At 41.1% G+C, this 23,029-nt stretch overlaps 2 protein-coding genes and 1 long non-coding RNA gene across 5 annotated transcripts in view; 2 read left to right on the plus strand and 1 right to left on the minus strand.

Annotated features, from left to right (window-relative positions):
* tmod1 (tropomodulin 1) overlaps nucleotides 1-2,311 on the plus strand; it is a 37,994-nt gene extending 35,683 nt beyond the window's left edge. For all 3 annotated transcript variants that reach the window (XM_079499770.1, XM_079499772.1, XM_079499771.1), the window contains one exon: nucleotides 504-2,311. In XM_079499770.1, the coding sequence (XP_079355896.1) occupies nucleotides 504-522 (19 nt within the window). In that variant the 3' untranslated portion in view covers nucleotides 523-2,311. The remainder of the gene's footprint in view (nucleotides 1-503) is intronic.
* Nucleotides 2,312-7,134: 4,823 nt separating this feature from the next.
* Nucleotides 7,135-9,020, plus strand: LOC306922636. The gene is made up of 3 exons (XR_013789951.1): nucleotides 7,135-7,447; nucleotides 8,173-8,263; nucleotides 8,852-9,020. It is a non-coding gene; the product is annotated as an uncharacterized lncRNA (long non-coding RNA).
* Nucleotides 9,021-11,617: 2,597 nt separating this feature from the next.
* Nucleotides 11,618-23,029, minus strand: part of cplx2a (complexin 2a) — a 32,414-nt gene continuing 21,002 nt past the window's right edge. Inside the window, exons 3-4 of the mRNA XM_079500372.1 lie at nucleotides 17,256-17,437; nucleotides 11,618-13,564 (exon numbers count right to left, since the gene is read on the minus strand). Of these exons, the coding sequence (XP_079356498.1) occupies nucleotides 13,376-13,564; nucleotides 17,256-17,437 (371 nt within the window). The 3' untranslated portion in view covers nucleotides 11,618-13,375. The remainder of the gene's footprint in view (nucleotides 13,565-17,255; nucleotides 17,438-23,029) is intronic.

The raw sequence follows: 23,029 nt of genomic DNA on the forward strand, positions 1-23,029 counted from the left end.
CTTTAAGGCTTCTTCTCCTCTAAATACCACACTTTCAAAGGTCACTATTCAGAAGCTCCAAATCTTCTTCAGAAGTCTTTTCTTGAGTGCTAATAGCTAAACTTTTACTGCCACTTGGAAGATAAGTAGCACGACCGACACGTCATTCGTTTCTCGCTTTTCCCTTTTAATGCTTGTTCTTTGAAATGTGCTTCTTGCAAAGCTGTTGATTCACATACTTTCTTTTCCTTCAAGCTGAACACTTTTTCATTGTTAATTCTATTATTACAGGGATCTCAGCAATTACCTAAAAAATATGTTTTTGTAAAGTCTGACTTTTATTTTCTCTGTGTTCCTTCTCTTCTCGCCCCTCCTCTTCCCAACCTCCTTCCTCCATCCCTCCTTCCATTGATCCCTGCCCCCCCCCACTCCCCTACTTCTCCACTTTTTCCTTTCACTCTTTCTCTCCCCATTTCTCTCCTCCGTCTCCATCCATCCCTCACCCCTGTCTCTCCATCCCACAGTAAGAAAGAGAAGGCTTGAAGGAGGACCCATCTTCCCCAAGTGTCGGACAAACGTGTAGAAACTGGGGCGCGAACCACCTCCCCCTTCCCCCCTTCCCCCTGCCTGCGCCCCCAGACCCCTTGCCCTGTCCTCCCCAAGCTCCATGTCCTCCGATGATCTACCCGAAGCTCGTGACCCGCCTGACGCCACTGGGCTCGAAGGCACGGCGATCCGAGATGGTCTGTGATGAATCCCTCTACGTTAAGCTGCCTAGACACCTCCAGCAGATCGCTGATTCCCAACCTGTGGGCCGGGGCCCACTGGTGGGCCGCCAGGGTATTGCAGGTGTCTTCCCCAAATATTTGGCGAAACACTACGATATTTTTTTTATGATAAAACCTTACAAAAACTGTTTTCATAGTGATACCAATATATAAGAGCTTAAAGTATACTACGTTGGTTCCATTGATCCAAGCCAGAATGCAATTCATTTAATCGATGATTAAAATAGCTCTGACAACGGACACGGCCCACCCAATTGACCACTTGACACGGCAGCCGAACGGCTGCAGTGTGAGATGGTCACATGGGTGGGCCACGGACGGGTTAGAGATATGAAGTGGGCCCTGATCCAGAAAAGGTTGGGAACCGCTGCAGTAGATTTTAAAGGATGTGATTGTACGCAAATTCAGCCGGAAATGTTTTGAGTGTCACTGAGAACAAGTGACCCGAACTAGCGCTGTGTGTTAGCCTACCTTAGCACAGTGTTTCTAAAGCTGGGGAACTGGGGATGTCTCCCAGTTTGGGGGAAAATCACTTGAATAACCATTTGCTGTAGCTTTTTAGAACCTATACAGTAGTTGGAACATGCTGTTAATTTGCAATCCTTTAACATCTCCACAAGGGTCTAGTTTCCAATGTACAAAGACTAAGGGCTGTTTTTTCTTTTTTTAACTAGGGCCCATTTAAAACCTTTTTTAAATGGGCATTTTAAGTGCCGTTCCTGTGTTTGTTGGATTCTAATTATTATAATATTCTGCTGTAAATGAAGTTGATGTTGTTATTGTAATCCCATCACAGTCTTTCTACTGATGTTGGTTTAATGTGGATGCACCCTGCAGGGTAGCTTTAACATATTTAAACACTAAAGTGGCCATTCCATCCGGCTGAATTCTTGTGTAGTCTTGATAGTATCTTGTAGTCAAGTGTCTACACTGTCAAATCATGAGTGTTAATCCAAGTCTGAGTTAAACGAACACTGATTATTTTATTTTGTATTTGCCTACAGAGAGATGTTTGAGTAATGGGTTGATAAACCTGGTTACTAGACCGGTCCACTATATACAGATTGTATTTATTTCTGGTAGACCTGGCAAGAAGTTATGTAGTATGAATCTATTCAAATAGCTTTCACATCATTATGAGGTTTGGCTGAGCGCAGTGGTGGAAAAAGTGCTTACTTAAGTAAAAGTATCAATGTATTTCTTCATTAGTCCAATCCAGAAGAACACAGTTTGCCGGCCACTGCTACAGAGCTGATCATGAGGTTATATCTTCCCTCCTTCTCTGGAATCCTGCCCCAAAGCAGACCAGAGGTAGAAAACTGTCGTTCCCTGATGTCATCGCTAGGGACACGTGCATCAGTAAGCAGTGAAGGACCGGGAAGGCTGGCGTGGTATTATGAAATCCATGATCTCGACCGTGGTCGAAAAATTATGATGATGACCAAAAGTAAAAGTACTCATTATGCAAAATGTACCATTCTTCACACGTTTTCAAAGAAACAAGCAGATCGGCTATTTTCAAATGTATAGGGCTGAAGTGGTGGTGCGCTGTATGTTTTGTAATAATAATCTAAATCTAAATCTAAGTAACTAGTAACTAAAGTTTTCAAATAATTGTAGTGGAGTCAAAGTAAAATATTTGCCTGCTCTGAGATGTAGTGGAGTAGAAGTAAAAGTACTGACATTTGGAAATACTCCAGTAAAGTAAAAAAAACAACTCAAAACTGTTCTTAAGTACATTACTTGAGTAATTCTTAGTTACTTTACACCACTGACTGAGTGTGCCTAAGCTAGCATAGCAACACAAACTGTGGTCTGCTAAAGTCTGGATGGATTTCCTTTACATAAAGTTGTATTGCCTGCCTCCAGACTTTAGTAGCATCACGCCAAAAAGCACAGGACCCCACTGCATAGCCATCAATCAACCAATCAACATGATTTATATAGTAGCAAATCGTACAGTATAGTACAACATCATAGCACTTTACATATAGAGCAGGTCATAACCACACATTTTATAATTTTTTGAAATATTTTGAAAAACGTTTAAAGATTTTTCTTTAAAGAAAATCGGACACCAGGGTTAATGTGGTTGATGGGAAGAAAAGCAGGCTCTGCTTGGGGCAGCCATCTGCCTCAATCTAAATATGACTTGAAGTGACTTGGTTCATCTCTCCAATGCTAAGGGTGAGAAAATAGGTCAAATGTCAATGTTTCGGCTGTAGGAACTTTGTGGAGAAGCCAGCACCACACAGTGTAAACATACTGTATTTGAATGGATTCTGATTACAACTTCAACCAGCTACAGTTTGTTTTTGTCTCCACCAGGCCGAAGGCATGGGGAGAGAGTATGTTTTGCACTCCGTCCGTGTGTGTGTCTGTCCGTCCGTCCGTCCTTCCTTCCGTCCGTCTGTGTACAGCTAATCTCCGGCACCGTTAACCCGGTCGATGCCAAACTTTGCACACACACTCCCTGGATGCCAACGATGAACCTCTGCCCCACATTTTCCAGAACGGCCTGTTATAGCGCCACCATGAGGCAGCTTTTCAAATGTTTTACCGTGTGAAACGTTGCATGCACACTCCCTAGAGGCCAAGGACAAATCTTTCACCTGCATTTTCCGCATCTGCCTTTTATAGCGCCACCAGGAGGCCGACTTTTGTAAAACACATTTTTTTATATTACTCCTCCAGATTCTGTCCAAAAATCTCACAAATCGTTACACAGTATCTCTATGGTCATGTGCTCAAGTCGGATCTGTCCGATATTTCATATTCCATCCTAATTGGCTATAATTGGCTTTCACAGTTTGCAAGATTGCCCCGTTTTGAACAAAAGCCTTAAATCATGAACGCAGCATGCAATTTACGTGAAATCTTTCACACATTTTCTTACTAGGCTGAGGAACCCTTTTCACATTGGCCTGTTATAGCGCCACCAACAGGTTGATTTTTGCAAAACACATTTCTGGAACAAAATGCCTCAAATCGTCCAATTGCCATTAAACCCTTTTCACATTGGCCTATTATAGTGCCACCAGGCACTCTGCATTTCCTCAACAAAATTAAGAAAATTGTTGCAAAAAACTAACAAACAAAAAAACCTGTTTATATTACTCCTAAACATTTTGCCAAACATCTCACACAGTCCTATCCTCCTGGTGGAGACCTGTGCCCAGAAGGGCACTTTTTCTAGTTTTGATTGTTTTTGTGCTTGTGTTATTTACTGGAGCTGAGCTTTGTGGTTAAATATGAGATGCACTGTAAATGCCTGACTATGAGAGTGTACTAATGTAACCAAATGGACCCACAATCGTTCCATTTGTTTCCATTCAAGAGTCACCCTGAGGTTCATTTGGGTCCCCAGCTACAGGCCAGGGTTGATAACTTGGTACCAAATGGATATTTAACTCTTATTTGTACACTCTCAGAGTTAAATTTCCTCAGGATTTTACTGTGTGGTTGTACAGTTTCCCATCAGTGGATTAAATTCCAGGTCAGATTGTGTTGTGTACAGTGTGTTCAGGTATTATACACTGATTCTGGGCTGGGCCTTTTAACATGGTCATAGTCTGTGGACATAAAGGTCAAATAAACATTCAATATCAAGAGTTTGAATACCACAAACTGTTTCCTTTTATTTGATGTTTTACATTAGAGTAGTGAAAAACACCTGCACTGCCCTGTCTTATCATTGTGTTGGCATTGATTATAATCACCTTAGTGTCACAACAGTCACATCACAGGTTTACAGGTGTAAAACAGTGGGTGGAGTCAGTTTTTCTGCAAGTTCCATTGTTTTTGTTTGCAAAAAGAACGAAAGGGTGGCTGCGAGCAAGGAAACTAAAAGAAAGAATCAAAAACAAAAGATATATGATGTGGATCTTCATCACTATGGCACTCCCACTGACTACATAAGTTAGTTATAAAAATCCATTAGTCTACAACACCATTGCAGAAAATTGGGGCATAGCTTTCTTAATTATCTCTAATGTATAATTATGGCTTTCATAATTTATTATCTAATCAAATTATTTAGTTTGGATAAGCCTAAGAAGGGTCCGCAAGTCACTTTTAATGCTCCAAACTTATTTCCAACAGTTTGCAGTTTGCAATAAAGTTTGTAACAATAAAAGTGAGTTGCAAACCCTTTCTTTAGTTTAGGATTTTGCTACTCTTGCAGTTGGCTAAGTCAGAGGATGTGCGTTATTTCTGTCTTTGAACACATCTAATTTGGCACCAATAAGGGTGTTCTTCCAGTTAATTCACACTGATCTCTGAAACTTAAATGTAGTTCACTCACTTTACAATATTGCATGTTTTGTGCCTTTTGTTCACAAATGTGAATAATGTACAGTGTGACAAACAGCAATGACACAAATAAAGGAGGATAATGGAAACAAAAGGTTTACCAAACTTCTATTAAAATGATGTCCCACTACTTCTTGTGGTGGTCATGCATTAGTAAATATTTTACTCATTTGAGGTGGCAAAATGACACATGAATAAACCTATAATAGCTTGATTTGGGAAGGCCTCCCCAGACATTTTATATACCTGTATAGATAGTTCACCTTTTTTGCAAGAAAATGAAAGAATGGAACTGTGGTTCTACATTGAACATACCTACACGGACTACACATGAAGAGACATGCTCTATTTTCACTGTAGAGCAGTTCTGTTTCATTTTATTGCTATTGTTCACTATTCACTATTTTATCGCTATGTTTAGTGTTTGAATTCTTTGTTTATTAGTATATATTAGATATATATTGAAAAGTTGTAAAATTACTGCCAGGTAGTTGTGAGGATTTTTCTTTATTTGTTCAAAGTTCTGTGCTATTTTACATTTTGTAAGGATTACATTTCAAGCTAAATCCTGCAATCCTGTGGCTAAACAGTAGAATTACAATTAATTCAGTGTGGTTTGTAAGTTGTGTATGCTATAGCCTATGCTATTGTGTGTGTGTGTGTGTGTGTGTGTGTGTGTGTGTGTGTGTGTGTGTGTGTGTGTGTGTGTGTGTGTGTGTGTGTGTGTGTGTGTGTGTGTGTGTGTGTGTGTGTGTGTGTCCTGTACTGCACAGGTCTCATACAGTACTAAATCATTCAAGAAGCAACACACATCTTAAGACACTGTTCCTTGGTGGGAGCACTCAGTAATTACAGAAAAGGGTAGTGAGTCTCGTAGGGTATTTACAAGTTTTGTCGTTTCTTCATCATGTATCAGTTTAAAACAACACGATATAGCCTACAACCAGTAAGACGCCTGAGGTATGGCCAGTGCACGCGACCCGCTCGCCCTTTAGGGCCTAAAGGGCGAACGGGTCGCGTGCACTGGCCATATATGGAGCGTGTCTTGAGTGTACAGGGTTTGATGAGGTCAGATCAACATATGGCATGTCAGAACAGGTCAGATCCGTAGATCTAAGGGTGGCAGCAGGGGCAGTGTCTTGACTGTATAGCTCCTCATGTATGGGGATTTTGAGTGATACACGCACTGACTGACTGACGGACGGGAAATGCACGATTCCATAGTTAACTGCGAGTCTGCGACCTTCGGGCGCAATAAGCACTACAGCATGTTACTGTATACCTTTCAACTCAAATGAAAATTGCGAGTTGCAACTTTGGCTGCAGCTCTTGAGTGACTTCTGTCAACCTGCTAGTGCTATGACCTTTCTCTCTAACATGTTTTCCACCTGCACTTGCTCCTCATCCCATTTTCTACTCCATGGGGGGGTTTCAGTTGGTTCTGTTATGTCTGGAGATACTGGAGTAAGAGTTGTTTACTTCAGCAACAACAACAGGAGCCCTGGCCGTGCCCTTTTCTCATCCCATTTCATGAAGTTGTTGAAGACAACGGGCGGAATGTCATTAAATTATACAAGTCCAACTTGGTGAAAGCCCTTTTTAACAAATCTATCTTGTTTAAATGTCACTGAACAAATGTAAGTGAATTTTTTGATCGGTTAACTCAGTTAAATTATCCTTTCAGTCTGTGATAATGATGTCTTCGTTTTTTAACTGCCTTCTTTTCTCTAACCAGTTGTTCAAGTATCTTTTGTCAAATTGTCTCTGCTCCTTGGAGCGAAATGTTCTCTGTGCTTCCTTTCAGCCTGGCACCTGCTCCTGCCTCCTGCACAGATTCAGAAGAATGGAATACATGTTTATTGCAGAGCTAATAATAAAATAGGTTATCTGGCGCCAGCTGCTGGCGGAATTGAAAGTAACATGCGCGCTCACGTGAAAGGGGGACAATTACAATACACAACACCTGTAACCTGCAGGCTAAATGTAGGCTACGGTGATGATCTGCCATCTTAGATCTTAACTGTAATATCGTATCTTCTCTGACACTGCCTGGCACACCGAGTAGCCTCGTCAACAACTATGGTCAACAGAACACCATGCAGTAGCTCTGCGTGTTCTGGTGTTTATCGACCAACTCGGAATGTTGAACCAACCAAACAATCATCTCGGCTAGTACGGCTACTTAAATAATTAAAAGAAAAAGAAAAGGGAAAAAAAAATTCAAAATGCCAAAATAGAAAGAACCAAAGTAGCCTTGTTTTAAAGAAAGAATGGCGTAGAAACAAACAAACAAACCGTGACACTTCGGGACCAAGACCATGCATTCACTTTGCATGTTGCAGATCCAGTCTACAGCGGATACGGAAACGGTAATACGGTGTGTGTGTGTGTGTGCGTGCGTGTGTGCGTGTGCGTTTGCAGATTGTTAACGTACATGTAACTTCCTTTAGGCAGTGGTGTAAAGTACATGCATTTACTTGCTGTCAGGCTCTTCTCTATTTTTGATTGATTGATTGAAATATTTATTAACAGTTTGCAGAATTACAGTACATTTCATGCACAACTCAATACAAAGACTGTTAACTGTGAGTGGACTGTTTACAAGAGGGTCCACCTTGTTCAAATCATCAAAACATTTAGAGACGTACAAATAGACACTTCTATATAGCCAAAAATTATTTGAATTGAATTGAATTGAAATGAAATGAATTGAATACATTGAATACATATAGGACCACAAGGGAAACAAACCCTTAGGCAGTGGTGTATTGATTGATTGATTGCAAAATGTATTAACAGTTTGCAGAATTACAGTACATTTCAAGCACAAACTCAATACAAAGGCTGTTAACTGTGAGTGGACGACCCAATTAAGCATTACACTTGTTTCCAATAGGGTCCACCATGTTCAATTCATCAAAAACATTTAGAGACGTACAAATAGACACTTCTATATAGACAAAGGACAGAACAGGAATTCATCATAAAGGAGGTAAAAAGGGAAAAGAAACATATACAGTGAGGGAAAAAAGGGGTGGGCGGTGGGGGGGATTCACGTTCAGCTCCGTTCATTTGTTTGTTTTCTTTGGAGTAGCTGCGTTGGGTCCCCAAGTCGGCTCCGTGGCCGTACCTTGAGTTGGCTGTGTGGCCGTGACCGTGGCCGTGACCGTGTAAAGTAACTACCGGTAAGTACATTTACTCAAGTACTGTAGGCCTACTTAACTTTGAGGTATTTGTACTTTACTTGAGTATTTCCAATAGGCTACTACTTTTACTTCTACTCCACTACATCCCAGAGTCAAAATGTATACTTTTACTCCACTACAATGATTTGAAAACTTTAGTTTCTAGTTACTTTGGAGATTTAAATTTTGATTAGAAAACATACAACCACTATAAACCCTATACATTTCAGCCATTTGAAAATAGCCGATCTACAAGCTCACAATGCGTCACATTCAAAAGATTGTGTACACATTTTGAACTTGTGAATATGGATCGTTTACTTGTAACGGAGTACATCTACATTGCAATATTATACTTTTACCTAAGTAAAATATTTGAGTACTTTTTCCACCACTGGCCTTAGGCTAGGCCCTGGGCATTGTGTGCTATTCCTCCTTTTAGCGTCATTGTGTATTACCACTGTACTATTTTGCAAACTGTTAATAAAGTATTCAATCAATCAGACCCCCCCCCCCCCCCCCCCCCCAAAAAAAAAGCAAATCCTCAGTGTTTATTCAGTGTTTATTTAACTCTGTACACTCTCACAGAATCACAGACCCATAATGTGGACCCCAGGTGGTCCCCGGCCCAAACTCGCCCTTGAGGATGAAGACAGCTCAGAGAGTAAGCTTCAGTTTGCAAATGGATGGAAGTGGAGAGAACCTGCATGTCTTCACAGTCAACATCAATGACAAGTCAACAACTAAACCACTAAACCATCAGGTAGACACACACACACACACACACACACACACACACACACACACACACACACACACACACACACACACACACTAAAGTGTGTGTGCGTTCAGTGTAATTAAAAGAGTAAACCTTTATCTCGCCAAGCACAATATGTGTGCAATGCTTGTGCATTAGGCTATATCAGCTGTGGTTATAAATATTTTAACAATGTAATTATCACTTGTGCGATGCCATTTTATGGCATGCCATGTTTATATAACCGCTAGACTGGATATGTATTCCAGATATCTGTAATTCAATTCTTCCTAAAGTCAAAATTAACATTTCCGATATCTTCTACTGTATAGTGTATAAACTGTATAGTGTACGTTGTGTATGTTTTTTTAACAGTTACTTGTGTGTGTAATATAATAGATGGCAGCTATCTGGAGAAAGTATGGCTAAAACAGTTATCTCTAAGGTCAACCAGAGAGTCAGATTCCTTGGGAGAATGTCCACGTTTCTGAACAGAAATGCGATTTTGTCATTTTCTTTTGTTTGGGGGGCTCCGGTTTAATGCCATTTTGACTACGCCTGTTCCTCTCTTGGTAGGCCTACACCAGCGCCACCAAAATGTTCAAAACTAGACTCCAGACCGCCCAGAACAAATTAGATAGATTAGTACTCTAAACTTAATCCCAGAACTCGCTTCCTCCCATCTCACTTTGACAGCTTGAAATGGCTCAGAGTAGATGAGAAACTGATGCATATACTGTATGATTTTGAGTAATGTAGCTCGTTCGTTTTGGACATAATTATGAGGTTTCCATAGACGGACAATTTGCAAGAACTGTCAGGCCCGGATTAATGCACTAGATTTAGGGTCTGCGGCCCTGCAGCACCAAGCTCTCGGGGGCAAGTACAGTACAGTCCATGCCCGGCCCGGAGCACCCCGAGCTCGGCTACAGACCACCGGCCACCTCCGGGAGACCTCCGCCGGTGCCTCGCGACCTGTGGGTCCCGGAGTACCTACTTTGAGAACCACTGCCCGGTGTCTTAGCAGTTCTTTCATTTTTGTTTTTGTTTTAGAGATATTTACTGTACAGTATATACTGAAAAACAAACAAAAACCTTTGAAAATACTGCCAGTGAAGGTTTTATTCCTTTGTTGTTCAACTTCTTCAAGTGGTATTTTGCTATAGACTTAATCCTAATTTATGTCATGCCAATTTGGATTCTAGCTTGAGGCTAAATTCTCCCTCCGGTCCATTCCAACAATTCCAAAGCTCTTATCCTTGACCTCGGATGTAACGTCTGTCCAGCTCTTTCTCCTCCTCTCATTCTCCTCACTTTTGGTCTTCTTTTTAAGCTTTCTCCTCTTGTCCTCGTCTCATCCCATTGGAGTATGTCTCAGTAACAAACAGAGACAGAACAAGTTGATTTAGTTGGCTGTGTTTCATGTGAACTTTTACGTTCACTATTTACATTTTCTCCCAATTTAAATGTTCGGCTGATTCCTCATTCCTCCCATGTGTGCTGCTGATGAGGTCTTGTGTCGCTGGCAACCTCCTGCAGTTATTTATGGCTTATAAGAACCCTGACTTTTTACTTAACCCATTAAGACCTGAGGTCGATTCCACAAAAGCCTTCTAAATCAGCAGTTCTCTTTGCAGTGACAGTCTTTCCTCTGATTGTCGTGTAGAGAGACACGGACATTTTCAAAAACGAAAAAGCTATGTTTAAAGCTGTTAAATAATTGTAGTAAAAAGTACAATGTAGTAAATGTACCTCAAAAGTAAATGATACTGTACATGACTTGTGTAAATCTCCTTTTCCAGTTACCTTTCACTACCTTGGTTTTATACCAAACTGATTATCAAAAGAATGAATATTCTCAACACCTCTACCCAATTCTATTCTTTCCATGACTTTTGAGAGAATGCTGTCTATGGTTATTATCCAGTCTACTACCTTCCCGCTTTGTCCTTAGTAACTGGGACAAGAAATTCTGATACCATTGAGTCGGGTAGTAGTATGCCATATACTGTAGTTGAGGAGAATAGGGTTATTTCGCACCAATTCGTTTAAAAGTGGAACATTTTGTACAGATGTAGCCCAGGGCATGCTCTATTGATTTAGCTAGGGCGTCTGAGCCGGCGACCCTGAAGGTCGCCGGCTCGGACTGCTTTAAGTAGCAAACTAGGGGGGTTTCACGATTCTGAATCCATTCCAAGCATTAGTTCTGCACGAAAAACACTCCTTGGGCTAAATTCGGCCATAGCCACTTTCCCAATTGTGCCCAAATGTAATGACCTCATCACATTTGGGCACATTTGTGATGCCGTTTTTAGCCCTAGGAGGCTTATCTCTGCTCCTCCAAGGAGGCTTATCTCTGCTCCTCCACTAATACGGATCATAAAAGCAGTAAAAGTGATAAAGCTAGCCTCAGACTAGCATTTTCCAGGTGTTCTGCAGTAATCTAGTCCAATCTGGTCCATGCCACAAACAAAACAAAACAATGATCCTATTTACATCTTGTCTGTGTGTGCGTACAGTGTCTCTCTGCACTTCTGCTGAGACGGAGATGATCAGACAGCGTCATAAAAAAGAGATCACAGCACAGGTTTTGTCTGTGAACAAATTTTAAAGTTTTTATTGATTCTCAGGCAGAAACATACAACATGGTCCTTTATTGCTTAATGGCATTCCATTCTGCTTTGCCTAGGCCGGCACGTTTTCACATTCAGTCCAACAATGAGTAGAACAGAATCACATCTCCTTTTAAAATTGTTATTTTTTTCTTTCTTTACTGAGTTATACTCCGTTATACAACAGTGTCACGCTCCGAAAATAGCCGATCTAAAAGTTCACAACTCGTTGCAAAACACGCCGTGTTGTGAGCTTGTAGATCGGCTATTTTGGATGTGCGACCCTGCCGAACGACAAAAGTAGAAGTCAGGCTTTAGGAAAACATCAATGAAAGCCAAATTGCAGTGTATATTTTACATATTATCTGAGGGGGCAAAAATATTGTTCTCTCTGCGGAATAAAGCCACCCTGCCTTTCTGGTCAATACTGCTTGACTTGAAAATGTAGAAATGATTGTTAACATGTTTTCACTGGTTAGAGTTCCCCTCTTACAGTTTTAAGTGAAATCTGATGGTGGTGCATGTACAGTATACGGTTACATAGTTGAACTCTCAGTTTTGTGGCTTGAAAGCTGAAGGTTTGTGGCTGTTGAAACAAGGCATATTGAATTCCTCGTCCAAAAAAAAAAAAAAAAAAACCCGTACACCTGTAAATGAAAATTCCTGAATGCAATACACATTGTCATTATTGTTATTATTGACTCGTTTTTGTTGTTGGTTGACAGGATAGTGAAACCACATTCAAAATCAAGACTTATTGCCTTTTAATATTTTTGCGTGACAAAGACGTAAAGGAGAAAGGGGGTGGGGTTCGTACATATTTTACACAATACACCTGACCAGACAAATGTCATGCAAGACAGTAAGAGGTACAAATAACAGGGGGATAGCCTAAATGTCTTATAGAAAAATCCTTGAAACACTTTACGACAGATAAGTGATGTTGGACGTGGTGATGTGTCGGGGGGTCTCGGGGGGGGAACGGACAGAGAGAATGCATTATAACACTAACTACATATGTGTGTGCAAAAAGTTTTGACATAAATCGACATAAACATGGAAGAACAACGAAAACACAACATATAGCCTTAGTAGTACACTGATAAGAGTCTTCAAATTTCCTTTTTAAAATATGGCTTGTCGAGTTATTCTCTCATTTATATTTACTATTTTATAGACAGACACACAGTTAGTATGATTATTTTATTATTTTTAATATGATTATTTTGTCCATCATGAGCCTTTTTTTTTGTATATACTTTGTTTATTTACAAATAAATTTGGTGAAAAGCCCGGTGGACAGGAAGATTATTTTACGGTGCTGCTAGACATCTCTGCACACCCACTGCAGAGAGGAAGAACAAGTAGTTACTCTAAAACTTGTCAAACTAGAAGGATAAACAATCTAGTATATTGTGTCTTCAACATCAGCCAAGCTAACTTTCATCTGGCCATATTGGCCTTATACCTTTGTCTATGGCTGCAATTCACATGGGTGGCTCAAATCATGATTTTCCCACCAATGTGACAAAAGACTAAACCCACATCCTTTTCCCCACCCTCCTGTTGTCAGACAACAATGTCCCCAAAAAAATCCAAAGCTTTGTCATTTTGGATGGGAAAAAACAACAACGACGACGACAACAACCCACACTGTTTGATTTGAGCCAGCATTGTGAATCTCTAGCCTCTCTGGTTAGCTAAGCTAAGATGCCGTCGGTGTCAGCGGTGTTAGCGGCCCTACTTCTTCAGCATGTCCTGCAGCGGACCGGGCAGGTACTTCATCACGGTGTCCATGATGCTCGCCTCTTCCTCCTCCTCGTCACCGCAGCCGGCCGGCACCAACTTCTTGGGCTTGGTGAGGCTTCCCTCTGATTGCTGCTCCATGGCGGCGGACTCGTCCACCACTTCACGCTTCTTGATGCCATACTGCAGGGAATGGATGGAAGAAGTACTGGGGTTTTACTTAAAGTATAGAAAAGCTTCTTGATGCCATACTACTGGGGTTTTACTTAAAGTATAACAAATACCACAATATTGAAATACTCTGTTACAACTAATTAATACTCTGGGGGAAAAAAGGTTTGTATTCAGATTATTTACTATACCAAAAGTATTGCAGTCAAAATATACTTAAAGTAAGGTGAAGTCTATAATAAGGCTTAATTGGTTAATGTAGTGTTTTGTAATAATAATGAAAGTAGCTAGTAACGTAAAGTGTAGGAAGTAGTATACTCATGTAAAGTATCTTAAAACTTTACGTAAAGTACAGTAATTCAGTGAATGAGCAAAGATCATTTAAACCCTGTACACTACGAATAGCCAAAATAGCATATATCTACAAGTTCACTACACTGCAACACTTAGTAAAATATACAGAAGATTTTCTAAGTAAAGATTAATTATTTATGTATTGCATTATAGCTGTGAAGAAACAGTCCAGTAAGCCTGTTCTTCGCTTATATCAGATTTAGGCAGATGTGAAAGTTACACTTTCACTCTTCTGGTCTGGTAGTTTTCTGTCAAACATCCACTGCAGCTATACACTGGTGACAGAACCCAACCCATTAACACCCTCCTCCCCACACACACCCAACAGACACACATCTAACCCGTCCCTTTCCTATTTTCCTTGCGATAACACATAAGACGACATTGTCCCAGTAAAATCAGAGCATAGCAGAAGTGCTAAAAGGCTATTTGAGGACGCTTGGAGCAATGCTGTCAGACCGTAGGGATTTAGCGCATGCGTGCGTGTGTGTGTGTGTGGGTGTGTGTGCATGTGTGTGTGCCTGCGTGCGTTGATAGCTGCTAATTAATCTATCCCTCCGTACCCCAGAGCCATAGCTTCCTGTTGACATGTTTTGAGCAGTGCTATTCTTTCTGTCTGTCTGTGTCCTACAGCAAGAGAAAATATTTTGGTCAGAAAGTCAGAAATAGAACCTAGTTCCTCAGAATCTCTGCCGACTGCAGCTGCGCCTCGATCTGATGCTGTTGCACACGACAACGTAGTAACGTACGGTGCATGTCAAAAAGGCTTCACCGTGACAAAGTTAATCATGCTGATGTAGTACACTGCTGTACCACTATGTATTGCATTGGCTCTGACACGGACAGAATAATGTCTTAATCTACTGTACAACCTTATTGATGTTTATTGGAAGTGTGAGGCTGAGCCATGCAGGCTTTAAGTATAGTTAATTTCATCATGGCTTTTACTTGCAGTTTTACATTTACTCAAGCAAGATATAAAGTGCAGTGCATGTATATGTTTGTCGTTGTTGGCCACAAACCTTGTAATCTTTGTTTTTCATAAATGGGGCATTATGCCATATTTTACGCTCGTATGACAGTGTCTACAAGAGCATTGTGAAAGTCTTTTTGTGTGTTTTATAATTATTTAACCAATGAAAAGTATTTACAAGTATTGTTGTAGTTATGTCAAGCTGTTTTTCTGTTTACCTATGTGTCTGTGTGTTTTTGCTATGTATTTATTAATTTATTTATTTTTTCTGGGATTCATATTTATGTTTGATTTCTGTTCATTCATTATTTGGTGGAAAGACATTTTTTGAAATAAAAACAAAGAAAGTATTTACAAGAGCCTAGTGACTAAATTACTACATTGTATCCATTGAATCACATGTTCTTTTTATCAAATTTCTGAAAGTAATGGTTTTGGACTAGCTAGGTTTCCACCCAACAGCAATGCTATACGAGATACCCTATTGATTATAAGGCTGGTATAGCATGTTGAATGTGTACACAGAGGGTAGTAGCATATAGTAGCTGCTATGCTACTCCATCTATCTATATCCATATTTTAACTTTTTGTGTTTTTTTTTGGTAAATTAATGCCCTACTTGATCATACAGAGTCACTCATTGTGGCAGCGGTGGCCGAACGGATAGCGGCGCGGTCTAGATACCGGAAGGTTCCCAGTTCGAATCAGCCGTCCGACACGTTAAAATTACCACCGCTGAAATGCCCTTGAACAAGGCATTGAACCACTACGATGAAATGTGTTCTATGAGCAGGGCCTGGCTGGAAACAAGTTCTTGAGCTTAGCCCAGATACCCTGGGTAAATATAGATTTCATTTCATTTCATTTCATTTCATTTCACTCAAAAGTATCAAATCAAGCTTGAAGATGTAGCATTTGAGCTTATCTGCTACTTTTGGTATTTTTTATTTGAATCCTGAAAAGTAACAATTTTGGACATACTATATGAGGATTAAACCCGACAGACAAGATACTATACTGTACGATATATTATACACTGTATAATGCACTATACAGTATATATATACACATACTGAATTATTGCGGTCAAAATAATACTTATCTATTGGGAAATGAACCTAATAGATAAGATAATAGACTTTGATAACGTCTTCTAAACAAAATGCCAACTCTCCAGAAATCCATTCTATGTTTGTTTGGTTGTTTGTTTTTGCTGGAGCAGATCGAGGGATAAGCCGTTCAGGGAGATGATGACAGGAACGCTCGTAGTAACAAACGCCCGGGGAGTTCAACCCGTCCTCATGGGCCAACCTCCCAGGAAAAGGTGCGGAGGCTTGATAATCTCTGGCTACATCTATGCTCTCTCTCTCTCTCTCTCTCTCTTTCTCTCTCTCTCTCTCTCTCTGCAGCGAGCTTACGTAACATTATACAACCATGCTACAGTCATGCAACCTGAGGGCCAGTGCTGTCCCAATTTATAGGTGAACCGGTGTTTTCTTTATCTTGAGGATGGATGGTCGGCGGTTTATGTAACACGTTGCATTTCTGTCACGTGGTATACGTTCACTTCAGTTGGCGGAATAAGCGGTGTGGTAATAATGCTTATGACTGTCATTTTGTTTGTACACTGCCTGCCATTTTGTTGGTGTGTCCCACAAAAACAAAATCAAACCTGTGTTCCAATGGAGCCAATGTAGATATTATTTAGGACCAAGCTCTTCTTAATGTTTTTCATTGGTGCAATATTTATGAAACCAACAGACAAACGTAACCACTTTCAACCTGTCATCCCTATTTTGGGCATGCCATTTTAGATGAAAAATATTTCTGAAATAGTCCAAATAGCAGATCCACTAGCTCCCAAGATGTTGCATAGATTTGTGACGCATTGTAAGCTTGTATAGATCGGCTATAGTAGCTACTTTTTTCACAACAAAGTATGAAATCGGACATTAATTATGAAAAAACTAAACAAAAAATATGGAGAAAAGATACAAGGTTTCTATAGACAGTTTGTGTTTTTCTTGTCCTGCCACCGTCCTTTAAGTCTTTAATGTTGACAGACTTGACACCCATTGGCAAAAATTGCAGCTTGCAACTTAAAACACAAAAACAGCATTCATCAAATGACAAATATGGGATAATGTACATGACTTTGGAGTTTTACCTCCTTAATAGTATACATTATGATGGTAGTTTTGTCGATGCCCCTCAGGCAAGTGTACGGCCGGGTCATTATTTTATTGTTGATGTTCCTTGTACTGTATTTTGACATCACACCTGCTGAAAGAACATTTAAATCTTTATAATCTACAGTATCTACAAAGTGGGTGCATGTGTGCGTGAGTGTATTATGTGGTTAGCAGTTTCTTGTACCTTGTCCCTGATGCCTTGCCTCATGCCTTCCCTCTCAGCCTCGATCTTGGCGTACTTATCCTTCCTCTCCTCCTCCTCCTGCTTCAGGGCCTCCAGTCGCTCTGCCTCCTTCTCGGCTGCGTCGGGGTCCTCCTCCTCTTTCTCTCCGCCCCCCATCATTTTACCCACATCAGGAGGGCCTCCTGGGGGACGGACGGACGGTCAGATGGACGGACAGAGGTTGAGTGAGCGTGGGAGAGTAGAGAGAGAGAGAGAGAGAGAGAGAGGGAGGGGGGGCAAGAGGGAGAGAGAGACATTGATGATGAACTGCCCAGTGAAGTCTTAAAGATTAAAGGACGACTTCACCACCTTTGGGGGTGTGTGTGTGTGTGTGTGTGTGTGTGTGTGTGTGTGTGTGTGTGTGTGTGTGTGTGTGTGTGTGTGTGTGTGTGTGTGTGTGTGTGTGTGTGTGTGTGTGTGTGTGTGTGTGTGTGTGTGTGTGTGTGTGTGTGTGTGTGTGTGTGTGTGTGTGTGGGGTGATCTAGATTGGCTATTTTCACTATGTTGGAAATAGGGCTCAAGTGATTCATTTATAATGCACCCTTTCCCTTCCTATAAATGTATTGGAATCAAAAGCACAATATTTGTCCTTTAAATGTATCCAAAAAGACAAATACTCGAGTACAGCTATTCACTTATTTAAGTACAGTACTCAAGTAAATGTACTTCCTTACTATCCACCACTTGACTCTGGTGAGACCTGAGAGTGGTGAGGGACACATACACATACACAATACTACAACACAACAAGAAGGCCAAACACACCATACGCAGGGAGCTCTCAAAAAGTTCTCAAAACTCAGCTTATATTTTTAACAGCCTACAAAGGAAGCAGCAGAGGCTTTCGAATTCAGCTCACGCAAGCTTATTGTCCGCGGTACGACAAGCCTCATGCATCACAGAGAAAACAGCACCACAAACACGTCTGAGTTTTAGGCTGAGGCTGCCTGGCGGGGCGAGTGAAAAAAAAAAGAAGCCCCGAAGTGCTGAGTGCTGAACAAAAGAACAAGAGAACGGAAGGGAAAGAACCTGTCGCAAGGCATTCGTGGATTAGAGGGGGAGGGTCACAAGGATTTGGAAGAGAGAATTGGGACGGATAATGATGAGGGAAGGTAGGAGACATGCATGGAGGGCCAAGAGAAAAGAAGGAAGAGGTTTAGAGAGAGATTTAGCACAAGTTTAAGAGTCAAAAAACTCACAAGCTGCCCCTAGAAGCCGTGTTGCCTTCTCACACCCAGCTAGACCAAAGTGGTTTGAAACAACTGATATTTCCATACTTGGAGCCCCACAGCATTTTGGCCGTAAGGGTGCCACTATAGGAAAGGCCTCTTTCCTCTAGTGACCTACATCAGCAGCTGGGTTCATCCTCCCAGAAGCATGAATCCCCAGTTCCCCACTGCAAAATCCATGGCAATCTGCCCACTAGATTTTGAAATATCTTCTCATATAAAAATGTTTGGCCTATGGGTGGCGCTAGCGTTCAACCACTGGGGGGCGGTGCAGTTGCAGAAAGCTGCAGTTGATTCAGAAATCTTCTGCTTGCTAACACCAAAAAGTAGAGCACATAACTCCAGTTCAAAATGTACTTTTGGTTTATAAAGCATTGAATTGTTTACATCCAAAATACATCTCTAGATCTTGTGCTACATCATGAACAGTCCAGACTTCTCAGGTCGTCTGGGACAGGTCTGGTTTGTGAGTTAGAGCTAAATGCGGAGAAGCAGCAATGTTCTTCTTTTTTTTTTTTTTACACAACGTACTATATCTGGTACAAACTGCCAGTTTCCAGGTGTACAACTCTCAGTTTTTGTAAATCAAAGCTGAAAACCATTCTCTTTTCCCCTGCCTTTGACTTTTTTCACAGTTTTTCTTTGATAATTGCTTCTGCACTGTAATTTTATTCACTTATCTTTCTGTTTTATTTTAAATTGTATTATAATGTAATTTTATAATGTGTTCATTTGACAAAGTCAGAGTGCTGTGTGTCTTAATGTCTCAATGCTTAATGTTTTGTAAATCTCTTTGAATAAGCCTCGTTGTTGAAATGTGCTGTACAAATCTCCTTGCCTTGCCTTAGAGCCCTGCCGCTGGTGGGCGAACAATGAGGAATAGGAGAGAGTGTGGCAAGAGAAAGAAAGTCTGTCTTGTCTGAAACTTTATAACTTTATAATAAGCCCAGCTGCTCCAGTTAGAGAGATTACACTGAACAGTATGAGAAAGAGAAAGTTAGATGGAGAGACAGAGGTGGAGGAGAGGAGATAAGGAGAAGAGGAGAGGGTGGAGGAAAGGATGGGGGGTGGATTGAAGGATGACAGAATCGCATGCAAGCGGCAGAGGGAGGAAAGAGTCAGAGGAGGGAGGCCAAAGGGGGTGAAACGGGGGAGGAAGTGAAGCGAGAGAGAGAAGAGAGGACGGAAGGACCGGAGGGAGTCGGCGGGGTTCTGGGGTGGAAAGAGGGATGGAGAGATACGCCAGAAGGAGCAAGAGGAATTGGAGGAAGAGAAAAGAGGGAGGGAGAAAGAAGGAAAGATGCAGTAGCCAACAGCAGAGCAGCTGGCCGTTGGATAGCCAGCGTACTGACAGAGAGACACCGCAGCGAAAGAAAGAGTGATGACATTGAGAGGAGAGAGAGAGAGGTGGGGGGTGAGAGATGGAAGACAGGGGAAGGCAAAGAGAGGAAATGATTGACAGAAAAACACGAGGAAAGTTCACTTCAGAGGCAAAAGAAGAGACAAACAGCGGGGAGGGTGTGTGTGAAGGGATGCGAATAGGAAAAGGAGAGGTTGCTATACACTATAAAAATGTAGAGAAACAGAGAATCAGATATATTTTTGATACCCTGGTATATTGATTTACAGTAATGATGTACTGTAACAGTGTGGTGATGTGGACAGATTTAATGCCGACACAGCAACATCTGCTTGACTGCGATTCACTCTCTCTGCTCTCTCATAACTCCAGGTGTAATGTGTGTGTGTGTGTGGGGGGTGTGTGTGTGCACGCGAGAGAGACATAGAGAGTGCTCTATGGCCCACATCTGTGCATGTGGGCATGAATAATTGCAATCCTGCACCATTGCACGCATACCATTGTGAATGCATGCCTATGCAGTATTATATTAATGTACATCCTGTGTGTGCCTCCAACTTAAACCATAATTTGCCCCCATGAACACGAGGTTTAATCCTCATTGGAGAGATCATGATGACTCACCACCAGACCTGCGGCACAATTGATATCCTAATAAGATAACGGCTCAGCACTAGTTCTTTCCTATCAAGCACTTTACAAGAGACTATTTCTTCATATTAATGCCTAAGCGAACCCCATCAAGCCAGGTGTATGGTTTCTCAAAAAGCTTTTAGAGCACTCACATTTCTCTTATTAGTGGAGACGCTTATGGAGGTTCTTGGGAAACTGTGCTTGATTGTCCGTTACCTTTCAGAGACACTGAGGCACTTGCTGTACTGAACTATATGAACAGACATTTTGATTTGATTTATTTGAAAACTGAAATGCATTAAAAACCACATGGGTACGGATTTTCACAAGAAAGTCCAGGGACTTATTTCAATTGAGGTCCTCTCACATTTACAGATTAATACGTTAAAAATACATTACAATATACTCTTTGAAACAATCATTAAACTGTTAAAACCGCCAAAGTATCTGTCACTTTATATTTTAGCGTTGGCTTTTCAAAAATAGCAGATATACAAGCTGCGAGCTTGTGCATCTTCTATTTTTGATGCCGTCGGTTGTCGCTAGTGTAGTATGCATTGGACTATAGCACATTAAAAACTAAAGTGAAACTCAATAAACTAAACTTCTTATTCAGTCTAAATACAGAACTAAATTCCGCTTTTCTATGTAATCCACATAACTTTCTGGATTGCGAAAAAAGAAAAGAAAAATGAAACACCGATAATGACTAGCTGTGGCTCATTGTGACAATAGACACACCTAGATTTCAGAGTTAGATAAATGCGAAATTGTGACTGTCTTTCTAATCATTCTCTCCGAAGGTACTAGTTAAATCCCTTATTTAAATCCCTACGGAGGAAAAGAGCTGGCTTCGGGCTTTAATAATAGAAGCCATTGTACAGTATGTGTGTAGTGTACTCCTCTAATGTCACACCTGGGAAAATGTTACAGCCGAGTAAATCATAGACAGCAGAATGTCTAGCCATTGTTGTGCTGCTGCCTGTTTATCCCCTAATGGGTGGCAGTTATTTTTAATACAAACAACAAATTCTCTTAGAGCCAGCAATTTCTGCCAGGGGCCCATGATGAGCATATATATGTCGTTGGGTGCACTTTTCATGCAGGAAATGGAAAAAATAAACTGTGTTCCAATGCCTCAATGTTGCGATTATTTAGTTACAAGCTCTTGTTAATACTTTTCATTGGTTCATCATTTTATAAAAACCCCACACTTAACCACTTTCATATACCACCAACTTTCATATACAGCTAGATAAAGTGCCCCTCGGGGCACAGGTCTCCACCAGGGCAGGTCAGGTTGTGGCCTCCTGTTGGTGCTATAATTGGTCAATGTGAAAAGGGTAACTTGTTGCACCCCAAGATGTAGAAGGTAAGGGATTTTGTATGCAATGCTCTCTCATTCTTTGAGCGACTTAAGACCCTTTCCCACTTGCACTGAAATGCAGTAATCCACTGGCAATGTTCCATATTGGCATACTGTGGGAGCTGGAGCTAGCGTGTATTTCCGTTGTATTCCATTACAAAGGACCACAGGGAGTTCAGAGTGTTCTCTTTGAGCTACAGTCTGAGTCTTGTTGGCGGCGGAACACACGAGAAGGTGTCACGTGCACCTCTGAGCATTAATTTACAATTTAACCAAAAGAACAGACGTACGATACAGACAGACAGACAGACAGACAGACAGACAGACCAAGAGTCATTGCAGTCTGTCACTCTGGATCACTTTATTGTTTCCTCCCTACCTCTCTGTCTCTGCTAACTTTGTTACACTGTGTGTGTGTGTGTGTGTGTGTGTGTGTGTGTGTGTGTGTGTGTGTGTGTGTGTGTGTGTGTGTGTGTGTGTGTGTGTGTGTGTGTGCGTGTGCGTGTGTGTGTGTCCAAGTGGATGGAGGTGGTCCTGTATCAGTATGCAGGATCATGTTGAGAATCACTCCATCACACTCTAATGCTGTTGATTGTAACCTATGAAGAAATGAAATGGCTCCCAGCGTGACATGTGGATGCTGATAGGATTTAAATTCTGCTCCCTGATTATCCAGTTAAGAGTTATTTTATAGGGTATAGGGTGTGAGATCAATTACAATTTACAATTCTGCGGGAATGCCTACTAAACGACTTTCTGACCTTGACAGCCCATACCCCATGCATCCAAAAAGAAAAGTCCCATCTTATTGTATTAAACGACGTTAAACTCACTTTGCCACTCGATTTGCCACTCACTTTATGCATGCGCATACCCTCTATACAACGGCACCTGTGTAACACTAGTGAAAATAACAGAATTTTGAGAAATATTATACCTATAATGGCATGCCATTGTAATTAATTATTGATATTTCTATAATCGATTAAATTGTATTGTTTTTTTTGTTGTTTGTTTTTGTTTTTTGCGGCTTTCGCCTTTATTTTATATTTTTTATAGAGGGACAGACGGTAGGCTGACAGGAAATGGGGGAGAGAGATGGGGGAGTGACATGCAGTAAAGGCCGTCGGGATCAGGAGTCGAACCC

Source organism: Electrona antarctica, assembly GCF_951216825.1.
Source record: "Electrona antarctica genome assembly, chromosome: 4".
NCBI classification, from domain to species: domain Eukaryota; kingdom Metazoa; phylum Chordata; class Actinopteri; order Myctophiformes; family Myctophidae; genus Electrona; species Electrona antarctica.